General features: G+C 37.8%; 1 protein-coding gene across 1 annotated transcript; it reads right to left on the bottom strand.

The window, feature by feature from the left end:
• Nucleotides 1–4,094: 4,094 nt before the first annotated feature.
• Nucleotides 4,095–24,954, bottom strand: LOC139732067 (adhesion G-protein coupled receptor D1-like). Its single transcript, XM_071642943.1, has 14 exons — nucleotides 24,939–24,954; nucleotides 23,844–24,101; nucleotides 16,336–16,520; nucleotides 15,017–15,066; nucleotides 14,659–14,758; nucleotides 14,055–14,167; nucleotides 13,119–13,218; nucleotides 11,499–11,649; nucleotides 9,463–9,529; nucleotides 8,127–8,193; nucleotides 6,710–6,795; nucleotides 6,038–6,164; nucleotides 5,264–5,305; nucleotides 4,095–4,214 (listed from the first exon to the last, which is right to left on the bottom strand). Exons 1-14 carry the CDS (start codon nucleotides 24,952–24,954, stop codon nucleotides 4,095–4,097), a joined length of 1,482 nt encoding a protein of 493 aa, XP_071499044.1.
• Between the last annotated feature and the right edge of the window lie 199 nt (nucleotides 24,955–25,153).

The following is a 25,153-nucleotide window of genomic DNA, read 5'->3' as shown; positions in this document are numbered from 1 at the left end:
GAGATCTTCGAGTCTGAAATGTCTTAAATTTTTAAAGGTATTGTTTACCTTCGGGAGCAGTGATTTAAAAAAGATTCGAGTTATTACATTGATGCATATGCGAAAGTCAGTTGTATCACAAAACATCCTACCAAATGTCACTGTATCATTATAATCATTGAAATTCGGTAACGCTTTGTTTTGCTAACGCAAAGTGGAAGTAAATTAGAATCTATCAAATAACTAAAGTGCAACTCCATGAACTCTATACGATTAAGAGCAAACTCTTTTCTCATCTCTGCCGAGAGATTTAACAGACTTTAATCACAAAAATTGTAAATTATTTTGCACAAATTTGAATAAAGTGATGTAAGAGATACATATCCTATCAAACACTTCTAATTCCCACTTTTGATTATGAAGTGCATACATCGACAAAACTCAGCAAGAGGTACTTCGAGTAAACCAAATTTCCCTTGGGCTATAGCGCGGCCTGGAAATTGTCAGGTAATGATGTCATGTTCAGCTGCTTCACCTACGAGTTCAGGGTTGTGAAGAAGATTATAAATCCATTTTTTAACTTGATGATGTGATCAATTTTTTGCTAAATCACAGTAATAGATTTACTATGAAATAATGTTATAACCTTAAGCATATTCATGGGTGAATTTGCAACCTAAATCAAATGCGATCGAGGGGGGGGGGGGGGGAGGTGGGGGCTATTATAGCGTACGAAAAGGGAATTTGATACCATTCTGGAAATTCTAGTTGCGGGATGAATTATCTTCAGTTTACATAGCTTCATGATGCTTTTTCCCAATCTCTATGATAATTCCTTTATTTGACAAATCAACACCTGTATCAAATCCATATTAATTGTTAATCAATACAATAATGATGAAGTTAATTATGAGAGCGAAAAGATAGCAAGATACATAAATAAATTGAAAAAGAAAAACGATTTGTTGAAGTTTATAAGGCCGGCACTTATGACCACGATTATAAACAGGATGCAACGATAGAAAACATTTAGATTATATACAACATAATTGCAATATAATGTAGACCTAAACACGATATAAACATAGAAGATATGTTTATATTTCTGGTTGTTGTCGTTGTTGGTGTTTTCTTTTCTTCGTCCACAAAATATCTCTTTCCGGCCACCAAAAATTCACATTTGAAGATTTTAGTGTAAAGACCTGGGTATATTTCAAGCATTAACAGGAAATTTTAAAAATCTATGTTACCAGCAAGTTGGTGTTTCTCTTAAATCTAATCATGGCTGTACAATTGTTAAATGACATTTATTGATACGTTACTAAAACATTACTGAAATTACTTTATTACTTTGCTTAATTTTTACATTACTAAAAAGTTGTATTTTGAATGTCAAAGTGCATAAAGTGGATCGTCGTATGGTTCTATCCTATGACTGAAATTGCAGCTTGAATTATTTCTGTTCACACACGACGGCGAAATAAGGATAGATAAGGCACAAAGTCCTGTAAAACCGAGCATCCCACCACACTAACCCACACACACACACGCACGCAAACACACATACACACACACACACTCACACACCCATACTCATAAAGGATTTTAAGTATAGACATCATTTATACAAGCCTTTATAGTAGTTATCTCTGGTCTACAGTTGTTGATTACATGAACATCACCATTTGAATTGGACTATGTAAACATTTTTACACAAAACTCTCTATCCCTAAAAATGCATTCAATAAAACGTAGAATGGCTGCGATGAAAATGACACACACACTTGCAGATGATTATGTACAGATTGAAAATGAACAAAACTCAATTGAGAACTTTGCTTTTGAATATCTATGCACCTTACCAAATATATCACATAAACACATGGATCTGTAATCCATGAAAAATCTGATACCATTAAGAAATGAGCAATATATTGTATATTTCTACTTCTGAATCATATCAACGATCACAATCTTTACCAAACACAATCATGTGCAAACTGATTTTGTAATGCGAAATGTGAGAAATTCACATGAAAAATATAACAAGAGAGAGCAGGGGGACTCGCGCTAACCCAAGAATCGCATGTTTATTTTTTCCACACATTCTTGCAGACTATACATCCAAGAAGAACACAGCAAAACAGGGGGAGCTCTGCGGGACCGCCATGAGGGTATGGTGTTCGTTTGTCGTATTCTTTTACACTGGCAATAATAACTGCCAAGTTTTCAAGAAGAAGATCAAAATGTGGACACTGGCCCCAGATTTTGTCCCGGCCCGAAGGGGTCTCCCCTGGATCTGACATAAGCAAATTTGCAAGTACACTCACTAACGTACATTAATTCATTCAGGGTATTATTAGTCTTTTAGAATATTTTGTTTTCTTTTAGAATTTTCTAATTTGGGGGTTCTGGACCTCCTTGGAGCCCCAAGTGGGGAATGATGCCCATTTGTACAAATTCTATCGTCGTAGCGAAAATACCTGTCAAGTTTGGTAAAAATTTGATTATGCATTTTCGAGAAGAAGATGAAAATGTGAAAATTGCCGCCCCCCCCCCTCCCCCCCCCCCCCCGCTCTAGCTGGCCCTTAAGAGTATGGGGCACCTCCGGATTCGCCATGAACAAACTTGAACCTACAGTCATCAATGTACTTAATCATCGCACTATTTAAAGCTCTATCAGTTCTGGCTGTAGAGAAGATGTTAATAGATTCCTTAATTGGGGGAATCCCAAGGAGGGATACATGGTGCTTCTTCAAAACAAACAAACAAAACAAACAAACAAGCAAAAACAAAAACAAAACTAAAAACAGATCCTATCACCCTTGGAGCAATACCTTCCAAGTTTAGTGAAAATCTGTCATAGGGTTTTCAAGAAGAAGCTGCAGATGTAAAAAGTTAACGCACGGCGGACGATGAATGATCACAATATGAGCTTAAAAGAAAAATTAAAATTGTCCTCGATATCAGTATTTCGATTTGTAAGAAATATACATGATAAAGATCCAGAACCACATTTTAATAATCTCACTGCAAGTGCACTGTACATGAGCGTTAACATCTGTGAAATACGCAATAATGGCAGTGTAAGTCATAAAAGTTTAGCCTACTAACCACGTGATTGTTGACGCCATATTGCCGATTTCAACTTGATGTATCACTTTATGTGATTGGCGTTTAACCCATGGCACAATCTCAGACGATGGAAAACATGGAACCCCGTCTGTGATGAAATTGCCCAAATTGATATTAACAATATCAATTAACAATATTGAGAGTTTGATATGTGCGTCCCTGTGCAATTATGATAATGGTTTTATACAGTGCCTTTCCCCTACGTTATAGAGCTCAGTGCGTTCGACAAAACCTTACCACAACGTTGCAGTTGTACCTAGTATGTTATTAACTAGAAATGCGTTTTATTCGTTTGACTATGTACCTCGGTGTGTTCCGTCTGAAATGTGTGATTTTCTCAGAAGTTATACTCTTGAAGGGTGTGTACAGTTCTGGTTGAGGTGAGGATTTAGCTTTTAACGTTTTGCGAGATATTCAGAAACCACTCTATGAGATGTCAAAGAGCATACATGTATTCTAAGGGCTATCAAAAGTTTAATTGATGAAAATCGGTTTTGAAATGGCTGAGATATCCAAAAACAAAGTGAAACAAAGAGATCCTAATATAAGGCGTGGCCTGTCGCGTTTTATTTTATCACTTGTTTTGATATCTCAGCCATTTTAAAACCAATTTTCATCAAACAAATGTTCAATCCTTCTTAAAGTTACATGCTCTTCTGTATTTCATAAGAGGTTTCTCAGTATCTCACTTAGGAATGTTCAAACATAAATCCCCACCTCAACCAGTACTGTACAGTCCCTTTAAGTGAGTCATGTGAGCTTATTTAATAAAGTTCCACTGAAAAACAATGTACAAGTACTCAGTTTGAAATTGCATTTGAATTTAATCAAACCTGCACTGGATACCGTGCACTCGCTCCACCATGCACAAAACAAAGAAACAAAAACAAGCAAGCAAGCAAGCAAAGAATCAAGCAAACAAACAAAAGCTGTTAGGTCATTCGTTGAACCAGTTTATGGTATGACGTGAGGGCAGGTGCTTAAAATTCCTTGTCGAACTTTCCCGACTTCTTCTCCGTCATAGCAGTGGACGAGGTGCTCATTGCCCATTTCGACGAATCGTCGACCTTGTTACGACTGCGGCAAATCACCTTCTGAACCTATAGGTTATAAGGGGACATAGTTGAGAGAAGTAGAGCAAAATGCATTCATTGCCGCAATTGTCTTAGTATGCTTCTATCATGTCCATGGTAGACTTGCGTAAAATTCCTACCCCCTTCTCTGTCTCTGAGGTTCGTTATATCCGAAATTGAAACAAGGTTTGTTAAATCCGAAAATGGAACAAGGTTCATTAAAACCGAAAATGAAACAAGGTTCCTTTTATCCGAAAATGAAACAAGGTACGTTATATCCAAAAATGAAACAAGGTTCGATATATCCGAAAATGAAACAAGGTTCGTTAAATCCGCAAATGAAACAATTTTTGTCATATCCGAAAATGAAACAAGGTTCTTTAAATCCGCAAATGAAATGAGGTTCGTTAATCCGCAAATGAAACAAGGTTCGTTAATTAAAACAAACTGAGTATGTCCCATCTTCTGTCCCATCTTCTACTGTCTTTGGGTTGATTGGTTGTATTCTGTTAGGTTGCTCAGGATGAAGAAAAATCCTCAAAAGATTTATTTTCTAATCAAAGATGTGACTTACAAACTACATACGATAGTCACAATCAAGCGTTTAAAGTACAATGGAACCCAAACATACATATTAATTGAGTGCATGTAGCAATTAAGTAGAACACACCATGCAGGGAAGTGTGAGAAAAATTGGCCAATCCGTTGCAACACTTTGTGAATTTTTACGGTTTCGGTGCAGCCATCGCTGCATAAGAATTCAGACTGCAACGTTTGTGACGTCACGTATAGACAGCATTATAAAGAGAATATAAAAGGAAATCCACAAAATTTAATGAAAAACGCACACGAAACGTCCAATTTTCCCCAAACGTCACTGATGCGTTCTTTTAATATTGTTGCATTCCATCAATTCACACCTACGTTTGGGTTCTATTTTTACTTAAAGAACCGGAATCACTGTACCAAAACAGGCTCAATATTCTCAGTGACTTTTGTTCGAAATGCATTCCCTCGAAATGCCCTACAAATAATAGTGACTGAATAATTATGAGATGTCAGAACCAATTACATACCTCATGATGCAACAGGCACTGGAACACAAAGAACACAGGTCCCTGCAGTACGGTAATGAAAAAAAGACTTTAGATTTCATCAATTTCATCATTTTAGTCTATTATGTACAGTGATTTGTAATTTCGAGATTGTATGACTTTGAAATGGTATTGAGTAAATTCATTTGTACTCATGTTACAATATTTTGATGTTTAATTGTGTAATAGCAATGCTGCTGCCAGTTACGATTGCAATAGAGTGATAACACTAATAATAATCATGATTATCATATGATGATAATGATGATGATAATTAAACTATTCATTACAAGTACTTTCTTTCAGAGCTGTGTTCGGTAATAATTATTCAGGTCAAACCACTTTCTTTTTGCTTAAAGGCAAAAAGCTGATGATTCTGATTGTATTTTTGCTACCGAAGGTATAGAGTAGAATAGCAGACCATACTATTATCATCAAGAGCATACTGAGTTGAAGTAGGAATGACCAGCAGGGGCCGCGGGAACCGGGGGCGGGGGGCTGGGGGACTGAAGCTCCCCCCCCCCCCCCCCCCCCACACACACTCACACACTTTTGGTTCGTTCAAAAAGGGGAAAAATCGAAAAACAAAACAATAAATTTAAGTTTCCAAAGAATCTGATTGTTTCACTGACTGAGTTACTGGTTCCTTCATTTCATTATATCACTTCACTTCGTTTTCATGCATCAATGATGTTTTATGATTATAAATATTTATGAGTTTGATTGGAGTGACTTGATTGGAGGCCATACGATTACCTGGAGTGCGTTGAGTAAGATGAAGAGGTACTGCATAAAGATGTCCTGCGTGGCAGCCTGAAGGATGCTGAAAGTCCACACCAAGCCAAGGAGTGGAATCATGATGAGTACGGCGCGGACTGTTGCTCTGACGGGGGTGAAAGACCAGTGAACACGAGGTTACGGGAATGGTAGGTTTAACTCAACCAGTCAACATGGAAAGCATGCTCATCTATGATACCCGATCAATATGATTTAAATATGATTTAGATAAAGATGTTTAAATCAACTAAATACAAAGACAGTAACACACACATACAAAAGCCATTTTTGTTGCATTCAGGCCAAAGCCAGCAAGTTATTGAGTTTCTAGGATTCTGTTTTTGTTTAACGATGGTATTGGTCACGTTTACATTCATCAAATAATAAAAACATCGTTATTTCTGTTGCCAGTAATCAAGCAAATGTGCAAACCCTGGTGTTTAAAAAAAAAAGGTCGTCTTTGACTCATTATTTCAAATTTCTGTTGTCGTTGATGTTGATTTGGAGGGTTTTGGTTTTTTCTCCTGTTGAAATCAATTTGAAAATCCTGGGAGAACAAAATCAGTACAAAAACAGAGAAACAGAATCGTCATGAGAAGATGATATACAAGGAATGAAAGAGTATATTTTGCCTTTTCGCCCAAAACTCACTTGATTTTATCGCTGTCACTCTTCTTTTTGTTCGCCTTCAGGGAAACGAACGTCTGCATAATCGAGAACAGTAACACGCTGCTTACCTGTTGCCACAAAAGAAAAGAGAAGAAGAAGAAAATACATTTGCAATATTCGGGAGTATATCATGAGTAATATAAAGTGTTTGTGTGTGTGTATGTGTGTGTGTTAAGAGCGTTTATCCTCTTTACAGTGTTGACACTTGTCGATGAGAGAGTCTTGCCATTTTGTAATACAGTCAATCCTGTCTAAAATCCTGACGAAAGAAGTGGCCGTTAAAGACAGGTTTCCACTATAGATATAGGGTCGTTAACGTGGCTGTTAGATTTTTTTTTTTACTGGCCATTTACGGCAGGTGTCCGCTACAGACAGGATACCGCTAAGGCAGGTTTTACTGAATCTAGCAATGCCAAGCATATACGTTTTAATACACCTGTCTGAAGAGGGACATTATGGGCGAGACATCGTAATATAATCAGAGGTAAACGGAGCGAGCGGTATTCGAACCCTGGAACTTCCCATAGCCAGCGATAGCCATGTCAACTATACCATTGCCATACCGCACCAGACCACTGTGCTCCACCTTGAATAGCTCGTGATATGACGAGTATCAGGTTTGTGTTTCTGTTGTAATCTATAGGGCCTATTAGACGAACACATAAGAAAGATTAGTTGATTTATTTATAATACGCATGAACGTATACATGTACTGGTATAGATTGAAATGATGTTGGGCATCAACATCAATCAACTGTCTCACCATTGAACGGTGATCATTTCCACCCTATCCTCACTACCATGGCTACCGAAAGCCATGGTTACGATTAACATAAAAAACATGCAAGCTATTATCCATCATACAAGCCGAAGCTCATGGGTTAAAACTCTTGTTCAGAGCATTTGCAATTCTCAATCACGTGCATGGATGGAGTGGGACTAAAGTATTAACCCGGCCTCGTAACCCAACCGTGACGATGAAGCCATACTATTTCATCGGGTAAGTGACTGGTAAAAGGACGTACTCTTCGTGTAGCTGAAGGTTTCATGTTGTAATTATCTAGCGTAGATAGAAACATCGCTGCACAATGATCAGATCAAATGATATCCACAATCCTCATCTTTATTCTCAAAGAAAGAAACAGATGACAAAGATAAGGTATAGGACTGCGAAAAAAAAAAACTATCGAAGGTAGTTAAAAAAAACACAGTAATCTCGGAGAAAACTGATGAAAACGTTCATCATTCATACCCCCCCCCCCCCGCCCATTAGATTCTAATCTCTAACATTTAATTTAGCACTGACTTAGCGGCTTTTTATATTTTTGTGCAAGGTCTTGTAGGATCTGATCGTATGACTATGGCGTTTTCCAAGGCCGACCAGTCTCAATCTACTTACCGTCACAACAACGCATATCTGGGCAACGAATATCCACATTGTCTTGCCTTCTACCGTCAGCCAACAGCTGTGGATAAGAAAAACCAAACGACTGTATCAGTCTAACGCAGATGATGTATGTTTTGACGATTGTGTACAATCAACGTCTCTCTAAAGACACTCTAACATCGCCATCATACACAATCACTTCTTATTTTTTTCAATTATAAATTAACTTCCACCCAACTGATACCAAAAACAGCAATCCAATTTCGTATTTCTGTACAACGTAAGAAAAATAGTTCCTTTAGCAACATTTCCGCACTTGGAAATAAATACACACAGATAACATATGATACATGCATTTCAGTTTTCATCGTAGCAAATGAAATGAAATAACTAGTACAGCAAACTATCAATTCCCAAAAATGGACGCTTATCTATAAGAAAAGTAAAACCCTTCCCCCCAAACAATTCTCCCTAGCTGCCCTTTCTAACAATAATATAATGCCAACTATCCAAAAAAATCAAAAACCCTCCAGCCGCAATCACTCGCACAAAATACGCATACATCATATGCATGCACACACGCACACACACACTACACACGTACTCACTAATGCACACAAATTACTCAAGCATCATCGCAAATCAAAATCATAAGCACAATCTATACTGCACACCTACACTCAACCAAAAACATTTAATATTGCTATACATGAAAGCGATGCAGCCTGGACAGAAATTACAGATCCCACTTTCATACAACGCAAAAACGCATGTTGCACAAACATTATCCTCTCTAAGAAGAAAAAGAAATTAATAAAAAGAGGAGGATGAGCTGATTAAATGATTTGTTCCGGATAAAGTTTTTAAAAAAATATTGACTGAACCCAAATTTGATAATTTACAATAATGGATATGCAGAACAATTTGGATATCAATGCATCATGCTCAATCTGATTTTGAGAGTCTAGTTCCAATTCCAATTCCAATTCTAGTTCAATCTAATTTTCACTTTCCGACAAGCCATAAGCCTCCTAGATGAACGCGATGATTATTAAAATTATTACCACAGTCTGCCGTCTTTGTGAAATGCAACTTATCAGAGACTATGCCTAAATGTTCCACAAGCTCCGTACGATCACAATCCAGTAGAATTCCAAAAATAATGTCAGTAAGTGCATGTAGTATATTCCAAGGTGTCAACTAGTGGAGATTAACTTGATTTAGGCAGAGACTATGTCTAAATGTTGTACAAGCTCCGTACGATCACAATCCAACAGAATTCCAAAAATAATGTCAGCAAATGCACGTAGTATATTCCCAAGTGTCAACAAATGTCAGATTAACTTACACTGTGTCGGATCCGTATCCATCCGGCATGGTGAACATGAGGGTAATTACCATCACCAGCGGGATACCTGGACAAGCAAAGGCATTATCGGTTTTAATGATGTTATAAACAGTTGCACATGGTAAAAGCCGTGGAGTGGGTGGTATCAGTATGGAAATTTATGGATATTGGAATGATATATATATACTTTTTTCTTTTTTCTTTTTTTACAGAATGTACATACAGTATATAGCTTTGGCTATCTGTGGCTTTGGGTGTGGCTGTGTATGCCGACATGCACGAGGTGGGTATTGCTATCAACATGAATATAGACTAAGATATGGATATCATGGATATGGATGTGAGTAGATATAATGTGGATACCAATGTAGATACATTATGTAAATGTTGATAAACATAAAGGTGCTATGTATGATCATGTAATATGAATATAGGGATATCGATGAGTATGATAATGAGTATGGAAATGGATTTGGTTACGGGTTTGAGTGAGAAGTAGGGAAACACATATTTATATTGATATGAATTAATGATATATGTATATTGTGATATTGATGTTGATACTGATGTTGATATTGATATAGAGATTGATACTGATAAGACAATAGGATATGGATACGGATATGGATATGGATATCGATGTAAATGTAGATGTAGATGTAGATATGAATATGAATATGGACATGGATTATGATTATACAAATAGTTGGATGTGGAGGATTTTTAAAAAATATCTTGTATAAAGAAGCATCATGGTCATCAATATTGGTATTTATATGAACATTGATGTAGATATTTGATAAAGACTTGGGCATGCATTATACGGATTTGGATTTGGATAGCTGTAAAAATGAATATACATATATCGAAGTCGGTAGGGGCATTGGCGTGAGCTATAGTTGCATGAGGATTTGAGGACGAGTTGATATTGGTGGCGGTATGACTACCGACTTCATGATTTTCGCAGCTGTGATAGGGAGCTTTATATTTTGACGCGCGGACGTTCAGAGGGGAAAAAAATGTTTTGAGCATGCGCAGAAGTGCGCGTCAAGTCGATCTTTTTTAGCTTGCGTCGCCTGAGCTTTTCACTACGCGTACTGGGCTATTTTTACGTCCGCACAGTTTGCAACGTAGAGAGCTACTTCATGCACCGATCATACTACGAGGCGCGATTTTATTTTTTATACGTTGTGTCCCAGCGTAATCTAAAGCTATTTTTCAGCACGACGCAGGGGAGAGGAGAACGTCCAGCGCACTCGTCGTCTCAAACGTCCGCGTGTCAAAATCTAAAGCTCCCTAATACTGCTCTTGCTGACAGCGTCTGTATTCTAAGTGGTGCTGGTGGTTTTAAAGGAGACCTCCAGATGATTTTCAGATTCTTACATTCGAACAAGTGTAAATTAGTTATATTGAGTACAGAGTTTCAAGATATAATAATGATTGGAGTGAAGAATAAAGAATGTTTTCAAAATTTATAACAAATTGCAATGAACAAGGATGGTGACATGACAGCCTCACCATAAGAATGCATGAGTTGGGGCTCAAGGAAGTAGAACAAAAGAAGAAGGCATGCATAGATTATATGCACAGGTGAACTCGCAAGCAAGTGGTATTGTAATGGAATTACACTGCTACATTTCTGAAATAATTATGTGAGCCTCCTATGTCTTCATCATTGTTCAGTGTAATTTGTTAAAGGTTTTTCAAGTATTGTTTCTCTGCTCAAGGACCACAATTAATTCCACAAATCTACACATACTACTTATAGAGCTGTCGCTTTATGTACTACATGATGTGAAATTATGAAAATCGTCTGGAATGCCCCTTTAATTTGTTGTGATTTTTTTGAATAATTTTGATTTTTTAATGTTTTCATTTTTCTTTTTTGATTGTTATGGGCCCTGTTTTATGAAGAGTTAAAATTGATTTTAAAGTTTATTTCAACTGTAAGTCTATGGCAGCCTGTGTGGTAAGGAACTTAAAAATCGATTTTATCTTTTGATAAAACGGGGCCCTGATATTGGTCGGACACGCACCCCAGGCAGTGAGCACGAGCACCCATCCCTTGACGGGGGGTTTCTGGGTCTTAGACGCCTTGCGCGACAGCAGGATTCCCTCCTGCAGCATACACACACAGTAGACGGTCATCAGATAGTGCAGCAATCCGGCGATGGCTTTGCACATTGTCTGCAAGATAGATAGGTAGATAAATAGAATCAAAATAGATAGATAGATAGATAGATAGATAGATAGATAGATAGATAGATAGATAGATAGAATGAATCATGATAGATAGATAGAGAGAGAGAATCATGATACATGAATATATAGATAGAATCATGATAGATAGAGAGAGAGACAGATAGACATAGATAGAATCATAATAGAGAGAAAGAGAGAGATGTAGATAGATAGATAGATAGATAGATAGATAGATAGAAAGAAAGAGAGATAAGAGTCGCAAATCATTTGAAATGGAGTTCTCGATCTTTTCTTACTTTTAAGCTTTCATCTCAGGTTTACAGGAGCACGTTTCCTAAATCATCGTACAAACACTGACACACACACACACACTGACACACACACACACACACACACACACACACACACACACACACACGTTTACTCATTCATTTATCCATTCATTTATCTATTCATTAATTTATCTACTCATTTGCCTTCTTCTCACAGGTGCAAGGCTCCATCAATGAGTTGAACACAACTGTTCATGGATGATGGAGGCCCTGCTTGTACATTATAAACACATAATATTCACAATCATGAACTAGTATAGTATCAACAGAAACATTATAATACAATGATTATGAAACCTGAGATTGCAAAACATAATATAATAGTATAAATGATGCAGCGGATCTGATCTATCATGCCACCATCTTCCCGTTCTCATGCAGCTCAAAGCGAATCAAAACTAAATTACTACTATGATATATAAAACCAAACAAAGAAAGAAAACATTACCACCTGTTCGCACCCCAACACCCAAAGTATAATAATATTATGAATGACAATGTTCTATCAATAACAGTGTATTGCCATGGATCTGTACGTATGGTTACTATATATTGTATTGCTTTTGACAATTATCAGTACACTGTCCGTGTATGTCGATATCACACTGTCGGGAATGGAAGAAGCGGTGACTACTGAGCACCATTTTGTCTCCAAAGTTAAGTTTCTATGTTGCCAAGAGACGCCTCGGCTCGTAGCGTCTGTATAGAGCGTCTATTGTACATACACACATAGACACTTCCAATAGTTACCATGCTTCTGTTTGCCCTTCTTCAACCTTTAGCGTTTTCTACAGCCAAAATCATAAAAAAAATATGGCAGATTGTTTGATGCTTGGCATAGTCTCCGATTATGCTAATTCTATTTCTAAAAAAGAATGTATCACTTGGACTATAGTTTTTCTGGAAGGGTTACCACCGACAGAAATGTGAAATAAGTGAATAATATGTAATCATAATTATAATTAATATACATGTACATGTGTGTGTGTGTGTGTGTGTGTGTGTGTATTGGTGTGTTTTCCTTGCTTTTCTCATGTTTCTTCATGCATTCCAACCGTGCCTTCGCAACTCAGCAGGAACATGGCGCCGACTCGAGTCTCGATTGGTTGCCTGCATACTCACCCGCCTTGTAGTTTGGTCCATGAAGAGCATGAGAGTCTGAGCCAATGCCAGGGAAATAGCTAACGAGATGTGAACTTTGACCTGGTCCGAGTGGTAGAGCCTCCGTGGTTGAACAGAAATTAAAAAAAAAAATATAAAGAAATAACATCGAATATACGTAGCCCTGCATCACAAAACCAAAAATATATTTTAAAAAAGTCGCCAACATGAATTTGTGGTTAAGGGTAGATTCTCAAAAAACGGACTCTAAGCTTTAAAATGATATAAAACTCAACTCAAGTGGACGTTCCTAACCTACCCAGATATTGGAAAGAAAGCACACACTCTGGAAAGTGTGGACAGAGAAAAGAGGCTCTGAAGTACAGGGTCTATACCAGTATTCAAGCGCTTAATCTTTGCGAAGCTGTTCTCGCTGAGTCGCTGTGTGATGAATGGGACAAAAAAAAAACAGTATGTAAACCACTGGAGCAACAACAATTAAGGGACATTCAGGTTAAACTGAAATTGAGCATACTCTATGAACACATTCTCTTTGTGAATAATATGAACTTCAAAAGCAGTAGCATTATCCTTTCAAAAGTTATTAGAGTTGAGAGTAAAGAGTGTGTGAAGGATTTTCAAGAAATCAAAAGGGGGCTCTAAGACATATCTAATCCCACTATTCAAAAAAGAAATGTTGTAGAAAAACTGTTGGAGGCAGACTTTCCAATACGTTGATATTTGATCCCGAACTTTAGAATAATGTAGAAGAAGTATAGCTCTTTTGTAAAAATCGGGATTGACTTGCTTGACCCGTTTCCCCTTTATGAGCCCTCACGTAAAATCAGGTGGTTCGACTTTTTGTTGCTGTTGTGATGCACGGTCACGTGCATTGGTATAGAATAGACACCAGAGGGTATCTTGTTCAAAATATGAATATATGGCATATTTACTCACTTGAAGTAAACGAATATCACGACAGACAGAAAGAGTGTACCGATGGAAAAGGCGTTGAGGACCCTCGTTAGAAGAGTTTGTACAATCAGGTTAGTCCCAGTGATCACGTTATCCTGAGGTGAGGTATAATATCAAACAAGGGAAAACCCCTTTCATTATTCAAATGCGGTCGATTGTGAGTCACGTGATTAATATGTATAGGTAACCTATATTCAGACTCAGATCCATCTCTGTTGATATATCATAGGACATGGAAATTTTGTTTCCATTGAAATGTACAACAAATACAAACGCATCTCACATGCCAGTATTAGCATATAACGATCTTTAATACGGAATGGCTATAGTTGTCAGTGACTGCGTTAAGGAGAGGGTCATTATCCGGACTTGTTATAAACTTTTGGCATAACTTGGGCTTGTAAGATGTGGCAAAAGTATACATTAGACATCAGCTACTTACATAAAGGTGAAGGATAGATGACATCTGTCATTATATACAGGGCCTGTGTGAGAAATTCCTCAAACCATGCGCGTCACATTCCACAATAGCCAGTGGGCACTAGCCATGGATGAATGTTTATGTTGTTTTTGATGCTATACTCACAGAAAACTGCAAAAGAACGGCAAAGCTGGTGGTGTGGTTGCATGTGCACGTCAGCGTAGCGGCCGTCGAAGTCGATGGATAGCATCCGTAGGTAGACCATCTTTCTCAGAAAATTACAAATGTATATGATAGCGTGAAGGTATGCACAAGGAAATAGTAAACAAACCACAAAACACTTCATGATTGATAATAAGACGACTAAACACATTGCCTTGTCAAAACTCATTTTAGCGTGTAAAGCACTTAAATGATAGACATATAGAATGATCCCTGTTGTTGGAAATTAGATACAAACAGAATGATGTTGTGAGTGAAGTTAGGGAAAGAAAGGCAGTCGAATAGTGTAGGTATGACTTACAATTTCGAATCGACGTCGTAGTATGAACAAATCCTTGTCGCATTTTCTCCCTGCAAAATGACAAGCATAAGTTCATTCGTATAAAAAGACTACAACATCAGCGACGTTTCTACGCCTAAAATGATGGTCGTGATCGTGATAGAGTTGTTAACATCTTGGTTGTTTGAAAAATGTCACTTGAAGCATCATTACATGAGTGCAGAGTTAATTGATAAGATAATGTCAGATTCTTCCCTTTGCAAGAGGCCATATTCACACGAACTTCAATGGCTATTCAGCGTCAATGTTGACAAGATTGGAATGCTTCGGGCACCTATACAGCCCAACAGCGTCTTGCGAAGATGGCCACAGGGTGTTCCGTCCTTTTCACTGTGTGTGTGTGGGTGTGTTTTTTAGTCCGCTTGAAATGTCGTGTATAGTTCGGGTTCATTTTCCAGCAAACAATACACGTAAGTACAAATTGTAACTATGGCAATGATTTGGAACATGCTGGGAGCACAGCTCTAAAAGTTAAAGGAACAAGGAGATTATGCACATCCAGTTATGCAGGGAATTATGAGAGATTAATAAATAGAAACAGTGCTATGGGGAACCAGGACAATAAATGACAGAGGCATGCAGAGACGAAATCAGAGAAGAAGGTCTATCTGCCTACTATCTGGCCCTGCAAAATAACACGGTTAGCACCGCAATTGCGGTGCCGAGCAAGTGAGTGTAAACAGAACGAAAAAATAATCCGGGGCTAAGCGACGGAGACGAAGTCCGACCCCCACTGACCAATCAGAAACGAGGTAATCAAGTGCTGCCGGTGCGTGCGTGTACGTGTACAGTGCACAGCGTAATCATGAATATTCATGTGGTTTGGAAAGTCTGGGGCTATACGAGTGTAAAAAGGTCAGTTTTCTCCTTAGCCCCGGACAAGAGATAGTACGGGACTAATTGGCCAGTGTAAAAAGCTGAAAAAATGGCACGGGACTAACGATAGTCCTAGGTCAGAGAAAGTCCGGGGTTAAGAAACACAAGTGTAAAAAGGGCTTATGATTGTGATGACATGGAAGGCCGTCATTGTAGTTTCTAAGCGTTAAAACGCTAGGGAATTCGAAGCAGCAAAATAGAGTGTTTGACGTGTTTGACAATGTCTGAAGCGACGCTTCGCTTGCAGCTGTCGCGACGACTGCAAGCATGCTCAGGATTTGAATTTCAGGCACTAATGATAATAATGATAATGAATAACATCTATATAGCGCTTAATACTGATGTTTCTAAGCGCATTAATCCGTAAAAAAGAGACGATATGAATAGCTTTGTATGCCACCTACCGGTTTCTCGGAATCGAAGACGATATCAATCGTCTCGCCGTCCTTGAGTACGAGGGCCGAACCGTTCTTGTCGAGGAAGACGAGATCGAGAATCACGGAGTCGATTTTGAGCACTACGCCTTTCGTCTCGCCCTCAACCTGTATGTCGGGGTCATCGGGCTTGATCATTGACGCGGCCACGGTCACTTCGAGGTTGATATAAAACACACAGGTAAAATATGACCCACTTGCAGGCTTCGAGAATTGTTAGAATGGAGAGTCAAGTGTTATGGGTTTTTTTTTTTTCGTTTGGCGCGTAACTAAAAGAGAGTATTTTAACACAGTATAGTACATGTTATGTATGTATGTATCCATATATATATATAATATTATACATATATATATATATATATATATATATATAGATATACATATACATATATATATATATATATATATATATATATATATATATGAATATAAAATATATAGTGTAACGAAGAATTAAGAAATAAACTAGCAATGCATTTTTTTTTTTGGCCAATAAAGAATGAGTTTATTGGACTCGAATTTTCGGTGGCCTCCACCTCCTTCAGGAGTCTCGACGGCCAAAAAAAAAAAAATGCATTACTAGTTTATTTCTTGATTCTTCGTTATATTTGAGCCAATACATGAATTCTCAACATGTTTATATAATATAGTATATATTAGGGCCTATATAGTTTTAGTATATTTTAATATTAACATTTACATTACTGATGATACAGATTATAACAAATCACGCAGTGCATGTGAGCTATCGAACCATGAATAACGTCTTAATATTAAAGTCATATCGCTTCATTGAGCCAGGCTCGTAATTGTATGATAAATCAGTAAATCCGTGGAATAGGAATATAATCTGTGTTTGGTATTTTCACACCAGTCTATAACCTGTTCATTTCTGCTCACTTCCGTTTATCTTTATATCCCCTGCTTATCAATCTTAATCTATTAAACAAATTCAAATTTAAAAAAAAAAAACTTCTCTAATCTTTTACAGATTATATTGGGCAGTTGGGATGGCAAGTTATTTTTTTTTGTATCCAGAAATTGAACATGAACTCTTTATTGTTAAAGGGACTATGCAAAGCAAATTCATGTTGACTTGTATGAATTTCGTTATACCCTGATCTCATGGCCACGATGAATCTAGAGAATAAAATTATGTGCAATGTATCTTATAACAATTTTTCTATTGCTATAACTTCAGATTACTTTTGTACATCCACAGATAACAAAGGAAATCCAAACCAAGATTCTGCCAGTGACGTCATCGGATAATAACTGCTTTAAAGGGGAAATCAAATCCAAATATAAGTTAGTCTGATAAGAAAGAGTAAAATAGTACGGGTTCAACGGAATAATTTTGATCGAAAGTGGGCGAAAGAATAAGGGAAGTTATGACATTTTGAAGTTTCGCTGATTTTTCAGGAAAACAGTTTTTGAACGGTCAATATGAATATGGAAATGGCTAAAGTGAGCATGTCATCACCTCACAACTTGCCATATACTATAGTTTGTTCATAAAATTTATGACAGACTTTCCAGTTTTTCATTAAAACGCAATTATGCCCGAGGCTCAAATCCTGGTATATCTACCTGATCACTATACTGAAGTTATTAAACCGGGAATAACATCATGTTTCAGACCTTTTTACACTTTCAATGAAAAATTGTGAGGTTGTGACATGGGCAGCTCACTCATTTTCATATTCATATCCACTGTACAAGAACTGTTTTGCAGAAATTAGCAAAACTTCAAAATTTCATAACTTCTTTATTTTTCTTCATCCGATTTCAGTCAAATTTATTTACCGTTGAACTCGTAAGATTTTATTCTTTTTTATCAAATCAACTTATTTTTGGACTGGATTTCCCCTTTATAAGCACTAACATGATTAACAAAAGACAATGGCGTGCACCAGCTTCCCATAGACCGAGCATAGCATGCACATTTTCCTGCAATGTCTTTTGTATAACCGAATTATTAATAACAGGAGGAAGCATGCAATTTACATGCTCAGCCTACAGAAAAGGCGCATTCCAATGTCTTTTGTTAATCACGTATACTTTTGCAATGATTGGCAGATGATGTCACTGGTATAATCTTAGTGTGGAAGGTTTTTTTTTTGTATCCTAACAAAAATTGTATTTTTGTTTAAATATACTATCAATCTTGCCTTTGTCGACTTCGCACAAGATCGTAGATTGGCTAGGTCGAAGAGATGTTTAAACTCCACATAGATATTAACGCCTTCTTATTTTTATTCTATTGTTTAAGTCAAATTTCACGTAAGTATAGTGGAATAGTTTTCTCTGGTTTCTTTGGATTCGATTTTAGTTGGGTTGACTGTATATGGCACGTATTTAGACATTCGTTCGGCCACATACAACATCAACGATTATAAAGTATCATAAGTATTCAAAACACAAGCTAACAAGCATTTGCATTGGCAGTTCCTTTAATGGGCACTAAGTGGAACTAAACTGTTATTACATGGCCTTCATCAACATCTTTATCTCTTTTTTTTAATTCTAAAGGGCTTGTATAGTTTTGGGTGAGATAATGAGAAATATGAAAGAGCATGTAATTTCAAGAGGAATTCAATGTTTATTTGATGAAAATTGGTTATGAAATGGCTGAGATGCCCAAAACAGAGCTATACTAATAAATTGTGGGACCCACATTTTATTACGATCGCTTTGTTTTCCTTTGTTTTTGGAAGTCTCAGCCATTCTAAAACCGACTTCCATCAAATAAACTTTGATTTCTTCTTAAAATGGCATGCTCTGTACCATTTCATAAATGGTTTCTTGGTATCTCGCAAAAAGTTAAAAAACCGAATCCTCATCTCCACCAATACTGTACCATCCCTTAACTTCTCTTTTCATGCCACACAAGTACAGCTGTTACCTTCCTTATCGGCTAACGACGGGGCGCTGAGACCAATCGAAACCTGTGTCCCGTCTTCTGCCGCCACATTCACCTCCACCCTCCTGTCCGGGCGTAAACGTCTCGACAATTTCCGCGACCAACTCACCAGAAACGCTCGCTTGCGTCACTATAATCATAAGCACACCGATCGACGGTAACGTGAATAATAGATTGTTCTTTCTGTTAAGTACGTCAATTCTATAATATGCATGCTTTGTTCACTAAAGGCTTCCTGAGCAAGAACAAAGCTCGACGGAGGCTTGCCCTACTTTTGCAACAACTGATGAATGCGAAGTGAACTTTCTGCCTAAGAAACTTCAAGAACCCTCAAGATCTGCACTGGTTTTCTTTCAAAATACCGCATTGATCCTTCTCATCACTTTCAAACAGTACATGTAACAGCCCCCGTATTCTCCATCACAGAGCTCATAACCCCATACAAGCTTCCTTGATGTCCCCGATCCTCTGCTCAAAACTTATACTCGTTATACCATCCATCCGTAAAAAGTCTTATGGGGAAAGGGCTTTTTCTAATGCTGCACCCATAAACTCTGGAATTCTCTACCAGACCCATTGAAAAGTCAGACGCCGATTGACAATTTCAAAAAGAAATTCAAAACTTATTTGTACAAAATCAGAAAAATTGCATAATGTTTGTTGACTTTGAACTTATTTATGCAATTACGACAGATGTATTTGTAACGTTGACCTCTGGTGTGTACGAACATGACGTATGTGTAAAAATGGTTATGGGAGAATAAAACATATTAATTATGTTAATTATTGTAATTTTTGTTGATATATTTTGTATAATGTCGTGTATAAAATGTATTGAAATTCTTTTGAAGTCTTAAATGCGTTTTATAAGAACTTTGCTTTTATCATTACTTTAGTTTTTGTAGTTATTGTTGTCGTTGTTACTATTGCTATTGTTGGGTGTATAAAATGGTTTGTTTAGAGGTTGTAGGAACGAAAGATCCATGAATTTTGGTACACGTATACTGCAGAGACGATGTTTAGAGCGTTGCACATTTACAAGCACGGTAATGTCAAGCGACTCCAAACTGGAAGAACTCCATACCACGTACTTTCATATTGACCGATTCGGGTTCGTTGAGGGCAGCAGACATTTTACGGCACAGGGCGCAGCCATAGTGGGTGTATCGGTGTGTATCAGCCGACCCCCCCCCCCCCCCCCCCTGCTCTCCCCGACCCCCTGGCAACATGTTTATCACGCACTTGTAACAAAGGTTCGCGCACTAGCAAGCATTCGCGCACTCAGTACGAGACGCCCATTGGCTAAAGCAGTTTTTCATTCTGCGCGCGTGCTAATGTAGGGAGAGGGGTGGGGGAGTGCGGAGGTGGGGTCGGATGATACACCCAGTATGGCGCTGCCCATGCCAAAAATACACATAGCGCGTCACAGAATCGGTCAATAGGCTCTGACTATTATTGTTAGGTAATGAAGGTAATGAAGGAATTTCAATCATATGCGTTTCAACAAGCTTGCTTTTAAGTAGTTTCCATCATTATTTCTTTAGCGTTATACACAGTGCCAAAACCTACGAAGATTGACCGCTATGTTTTATATGTTTACATTGATTTACTGTGCATCCAAGCCAATAACGATTCACTTCATTTTATCATATTTGATGTACATTCCTTCATTGAGAAATATAAAAATAATTGAAATTGAATTGAACGATGTGATAAGTTCTTCAACACCAATGTTCAAATTCAATAGGGCAATTTTGCTTTCCCCCGTTTCTGGTAAATTAGCAAAAAAGAAAGAAAAAATTGTATGGCGTTCTTTTCAACAACTTAGCATACTTTGGCTACCCACCTAACCGGTTTTCATTGCTAAGTATTCAAAATTTTTGAATAATCTAATTCTTTGCTAGCAATATCAAGGCCCGACACTCTTGACTTTATTTCTTACGCTGCGTTTACGCCATGTTCCCGGCGACCATGGCAGCCCCGTTGCCCGAAACGTAATGCGCCGTGGGTAGATGGGATATTCTCCTTTATTCCCCATCCGTATTATAGTCTTGTTCGTTCCAGTCCTCGCTCAGGTGAACATGTAAATATCAGACAGCGTCTGATAGATATCTAAAGATATCCTACAGCGTCTGGTCAGGGTAGACTACACAACATTTTTCAGTCTATTTTCCCACTACAGACCGTCTTCAAGGTTTGTTACAGCCTATTACGTGCAGTCGCGTTTTGTTGCGTTTACCCCGTTTTCCAAGGTTGGGTACCTTTTTGCACCAGGACTGCCGTGTCAAAATGTTTGACAGTTTAAAAATCTGACACGGCATCCACGGCAATCACGGCCTGTCACGTTTGCCCATCCCGTCCCACCTCGTTGTCTCAAGTCTATTCCGTTTTGTCCATGGTGGCCTATAACGTGACTGCCGTGGCCTCCGGTAACATGATGTAAACGCAGCTTTACAAAGACATTTCGTTGAGATTTACGCATAATGCGGACATACGGGATGTGTCACCGTATACACTGATATAGTAAGATTATAAATAAAGAACAACCTGCACGTGAAGAACCATAATGCAAATACATGTATTACTTACACACTTCTATGCAAGCAAAGTTTATATCATAACATAACAATCGACGAAAGGAAAAAAAAAAAGACGACCCCAGTGGCTGAAATTAGTAAAACGTCAGAAAATGCTGACTATTTTGAGAAATGAAGACATCAAATGTAACCACGATTATGTAATGTGTCAAATTCATAACTGCATTGCACTTATTTTTGCAGTGTCATGATTTCAGTGACTAAAATGCAGTGTTTCCGATATTCTGCTACATGCCTCTGAAGGTGCGCCTTTCATGCACATTGCACACACACACACACACACGTGTACACACACACTACTCACACACACGTACACACAACACACACACACACACACACACACACACTCACTCACACACACGTAAATAAACACTTAAATAAACACGTTCAATCTTATAATGTCGTTGATTATCATATTCGGCATTGTTCGGCTGCACAATTGTCATGATTATTCACAAATGCGTACATGATGTAAGTAATTGAAATGCCTGGCTCCCGCATGTTTCTGTTGATTACTTGACGTGATATTTAGTATAAAGCTCCCATAAAGAGACAGTTTCAGTTTATAGTGTGCCAATAAATTTTTCTTTGCTACAAACTAATGCTAGATTTTCAGTGCCCAGAGCATTTACATTCTGCATCCGCTGAATTGGAGAAACAAACAAACAAACAAACAAACTCGGTTCCACTGGTCTTTCTCCCATATTTATACAGAGTTGTCGACTTAAGAAGACACGGAGAATGAGGATTTCTTAAGTAAAATTCGCCACGCCTTGTATTATCGATTCTGGGGCCTGTTCCATAAAGATTGAGCGTAAGTTGCAAACAATCGCAAATTGCGTTCCATAAACAAATGTGCGATTGATCGCAAGTGACGTTCAATCTACTGAAAGTTACCCTTGATTCCCTCTATTTTTTTCTTGAAATCTAGCATAAGTATCTTATGAATCAGGACTTACGTTCAGTATTGAACTTACACTCGATTCACGATTTACGCTCAGTTAATCGGCAGCGTAAGATCAAGCGCAACTTTTTATGAAAAAGGCCCCTGCAATATACAAAAAAAAAAAAAATGGGGCAGCATAAGCATGTGAAACATGGATTCTCCTACCTTTACAAGAGAGATCGATCTGGCAAGTGTTATTACTGTCATCGACAGACGATCCCTTCTACGAGGCAAGATGCATTTACTCTGATGTCGTTGATGGGATCGTTTGAAATGACACGCCTTATATCGATTTCATTATCCTTCAGCTGCATGAGAAAGGTCGTGGTATTGAAGCTTTTTTCCACCTTCTATCGGAGAAAGCATAAAAGCAGGAAGATAAGACATCGTAAGAATTTGCACGCACACACAGATTTGCATAATACACAAATAAGCAAGCAACATCATACCACTTCGAAATTTGGTGTTTTGGTTTTTTTTTTAACCACTGCTTAGCTCAGTGTTTTAGAGAAATATATACCATGTTGTTTTTTGTTGTTTTTTTTGGGGGGGGGGGGGGGTGTTTTGTTTTGGGTTTGGTTTTGTTTTGTTTTTGTTTTGTTTTTTGGGAGGGATTTTTTTTTTAAATACTGCTTAGCTCAGTATTTTAGAGAAATATATACCATGTTTCAAGCTGTAGATTATGTTCGCCTAAACCCCAAATACTCATTTCTGTGAGAAAAGAAAAGAAGATTTTTTTTTTCTGATCTGGGTAAATATTCCCACAAATTACAAACAAATAGACTTAAAACTTGAGGACACAACAGGTGTCCACAAAACATTTATTTCCTTTAATAATTTCATATCTCTCTCTCTCTCTCTCTCTCTCTCTCTCTCTCTCTTTCTCTCTCTCTCCCTTTCGTATCCCTTGCAATCTTGTATGGCTTTCTCTCTCCCTCTTTTAGCTCTGCTCACTTCATATCACTTTTTGTTTTTGATTTTGTTTTTTGTTCCTTCTTTTTTGTTGTCTCACCGTTGCAAGGCTCGTGTGGAATGCTTATGTAGTAGCATTCATCCGGACAGATCACGGACTCGATCTCCATCATTATCATGTCGATGACGTCGCAGTCGGTCTGGTTATTGCAGTGCTCTTCGACGAGGCAAGATGCTAAATCGTAATCGGTGGGTTGCGTGACGTTACGCAGCACGAAGACGTCGACAACCACGCTGCGGCCTTTGACAAAAATCCGCTGGCCGCCGCAACTCAAGGAAAGGTCGCTGCAGCTACTCGCTTTTGGCCAAACAAAATATCAATTTGAATTTGGCAAGAACCTTAATAGTTACAGAGATTTAGAGGGTGTACACTCGATAAATCTGTTTAAAGAGATATTATGTGATATTTTTCCAATTTTTCTTTCTTTTTTATCTCTATTTTTTTTTTTTTGCTGTCCCACGCTAAGAAGGCAAAGTGAACTGATTTACAGCAAATCTAAATATGAAATATTGTAAGCGTCTCTTGGAATATGATAGTTTAATGCCTAATCTTATGACGATGCTTCCACAGCTAAGACAAGAAATGATCATTCGTCTTCTCCGGGTCCTGACCGTTCATGGATTAAAAAAAAAAGATGCTGCTTTCACTCATTTTAACTCTTACCAATGTTTTTGTCAAAGGTATATGTATATATAGGATATATATGCCCACACACACACACACGCACACACACACGCTTTATACACGAGCGCAACATTGACAAACCATTCTATGAGCTTGTCAATCAATACCACACACAGGGATGCAGTTTAATGTAAACTGGAATTTGATATGAATTTGAATTGTAAATAATATCATTATGACTTGATGAGGATAATATTATTAACAATGCGAACTACAAATCTCAGGAAATAACCTGTGAGTAAATTGATGTACAGGTAAAACAAAAACACATAAAAACATTAACATTCGTGATGGCATATTGAGTAGACGCCCTCCGTTAAAAAACAAACAAACAATAACATTCCATCAAGTGCGAACCAAAGCTAACTTGATGAGAGAAAGATTTCGAAGCGACGGACAGTTCGAGCGAGCATGGACAAATACACAAGAAGAATGGATAACAGTTTCTACCTCTGTAGGAAAGCATTATGTCTTGCTTTGCCTGTCCTGTTTTTGGTTGTTATCATATAGTATTATATAATAATATTTATACAGCATGTACAGGGCTTGACATAAGCCGTGGGCAGCGGCCATTAAAAAATGATGTCGAGCCACCAAATTTCTGGAGGCCCGATCAGGCAACTAAGTTTTAAAATGGATTGTCATGTCTTCTTGTTATTTCGGAC

The sequence above is a fragment of the Diadema antillarum genome, unplaced genomic scaffold (genome assembly GCF_040938485.1).
Source record: "Diadema antillarum isolate AM-2024a unplaced genomic scaffold, OU_Dant_1.0 seq00000398_RagTag, whole genome shotgun sequence".
In the NCBI taxonomy this organism is placed as follows: Eukaryota; Metazoa; Echinodermata; class Echinoidea; order Diadematoida; family Diadematidae; genus Diadema; species Diadema antillarum.
Note: the sequence above shows the minus strand (reverse complement) of the source record. Positions and strands in the feature narration are given on the sequence as shown.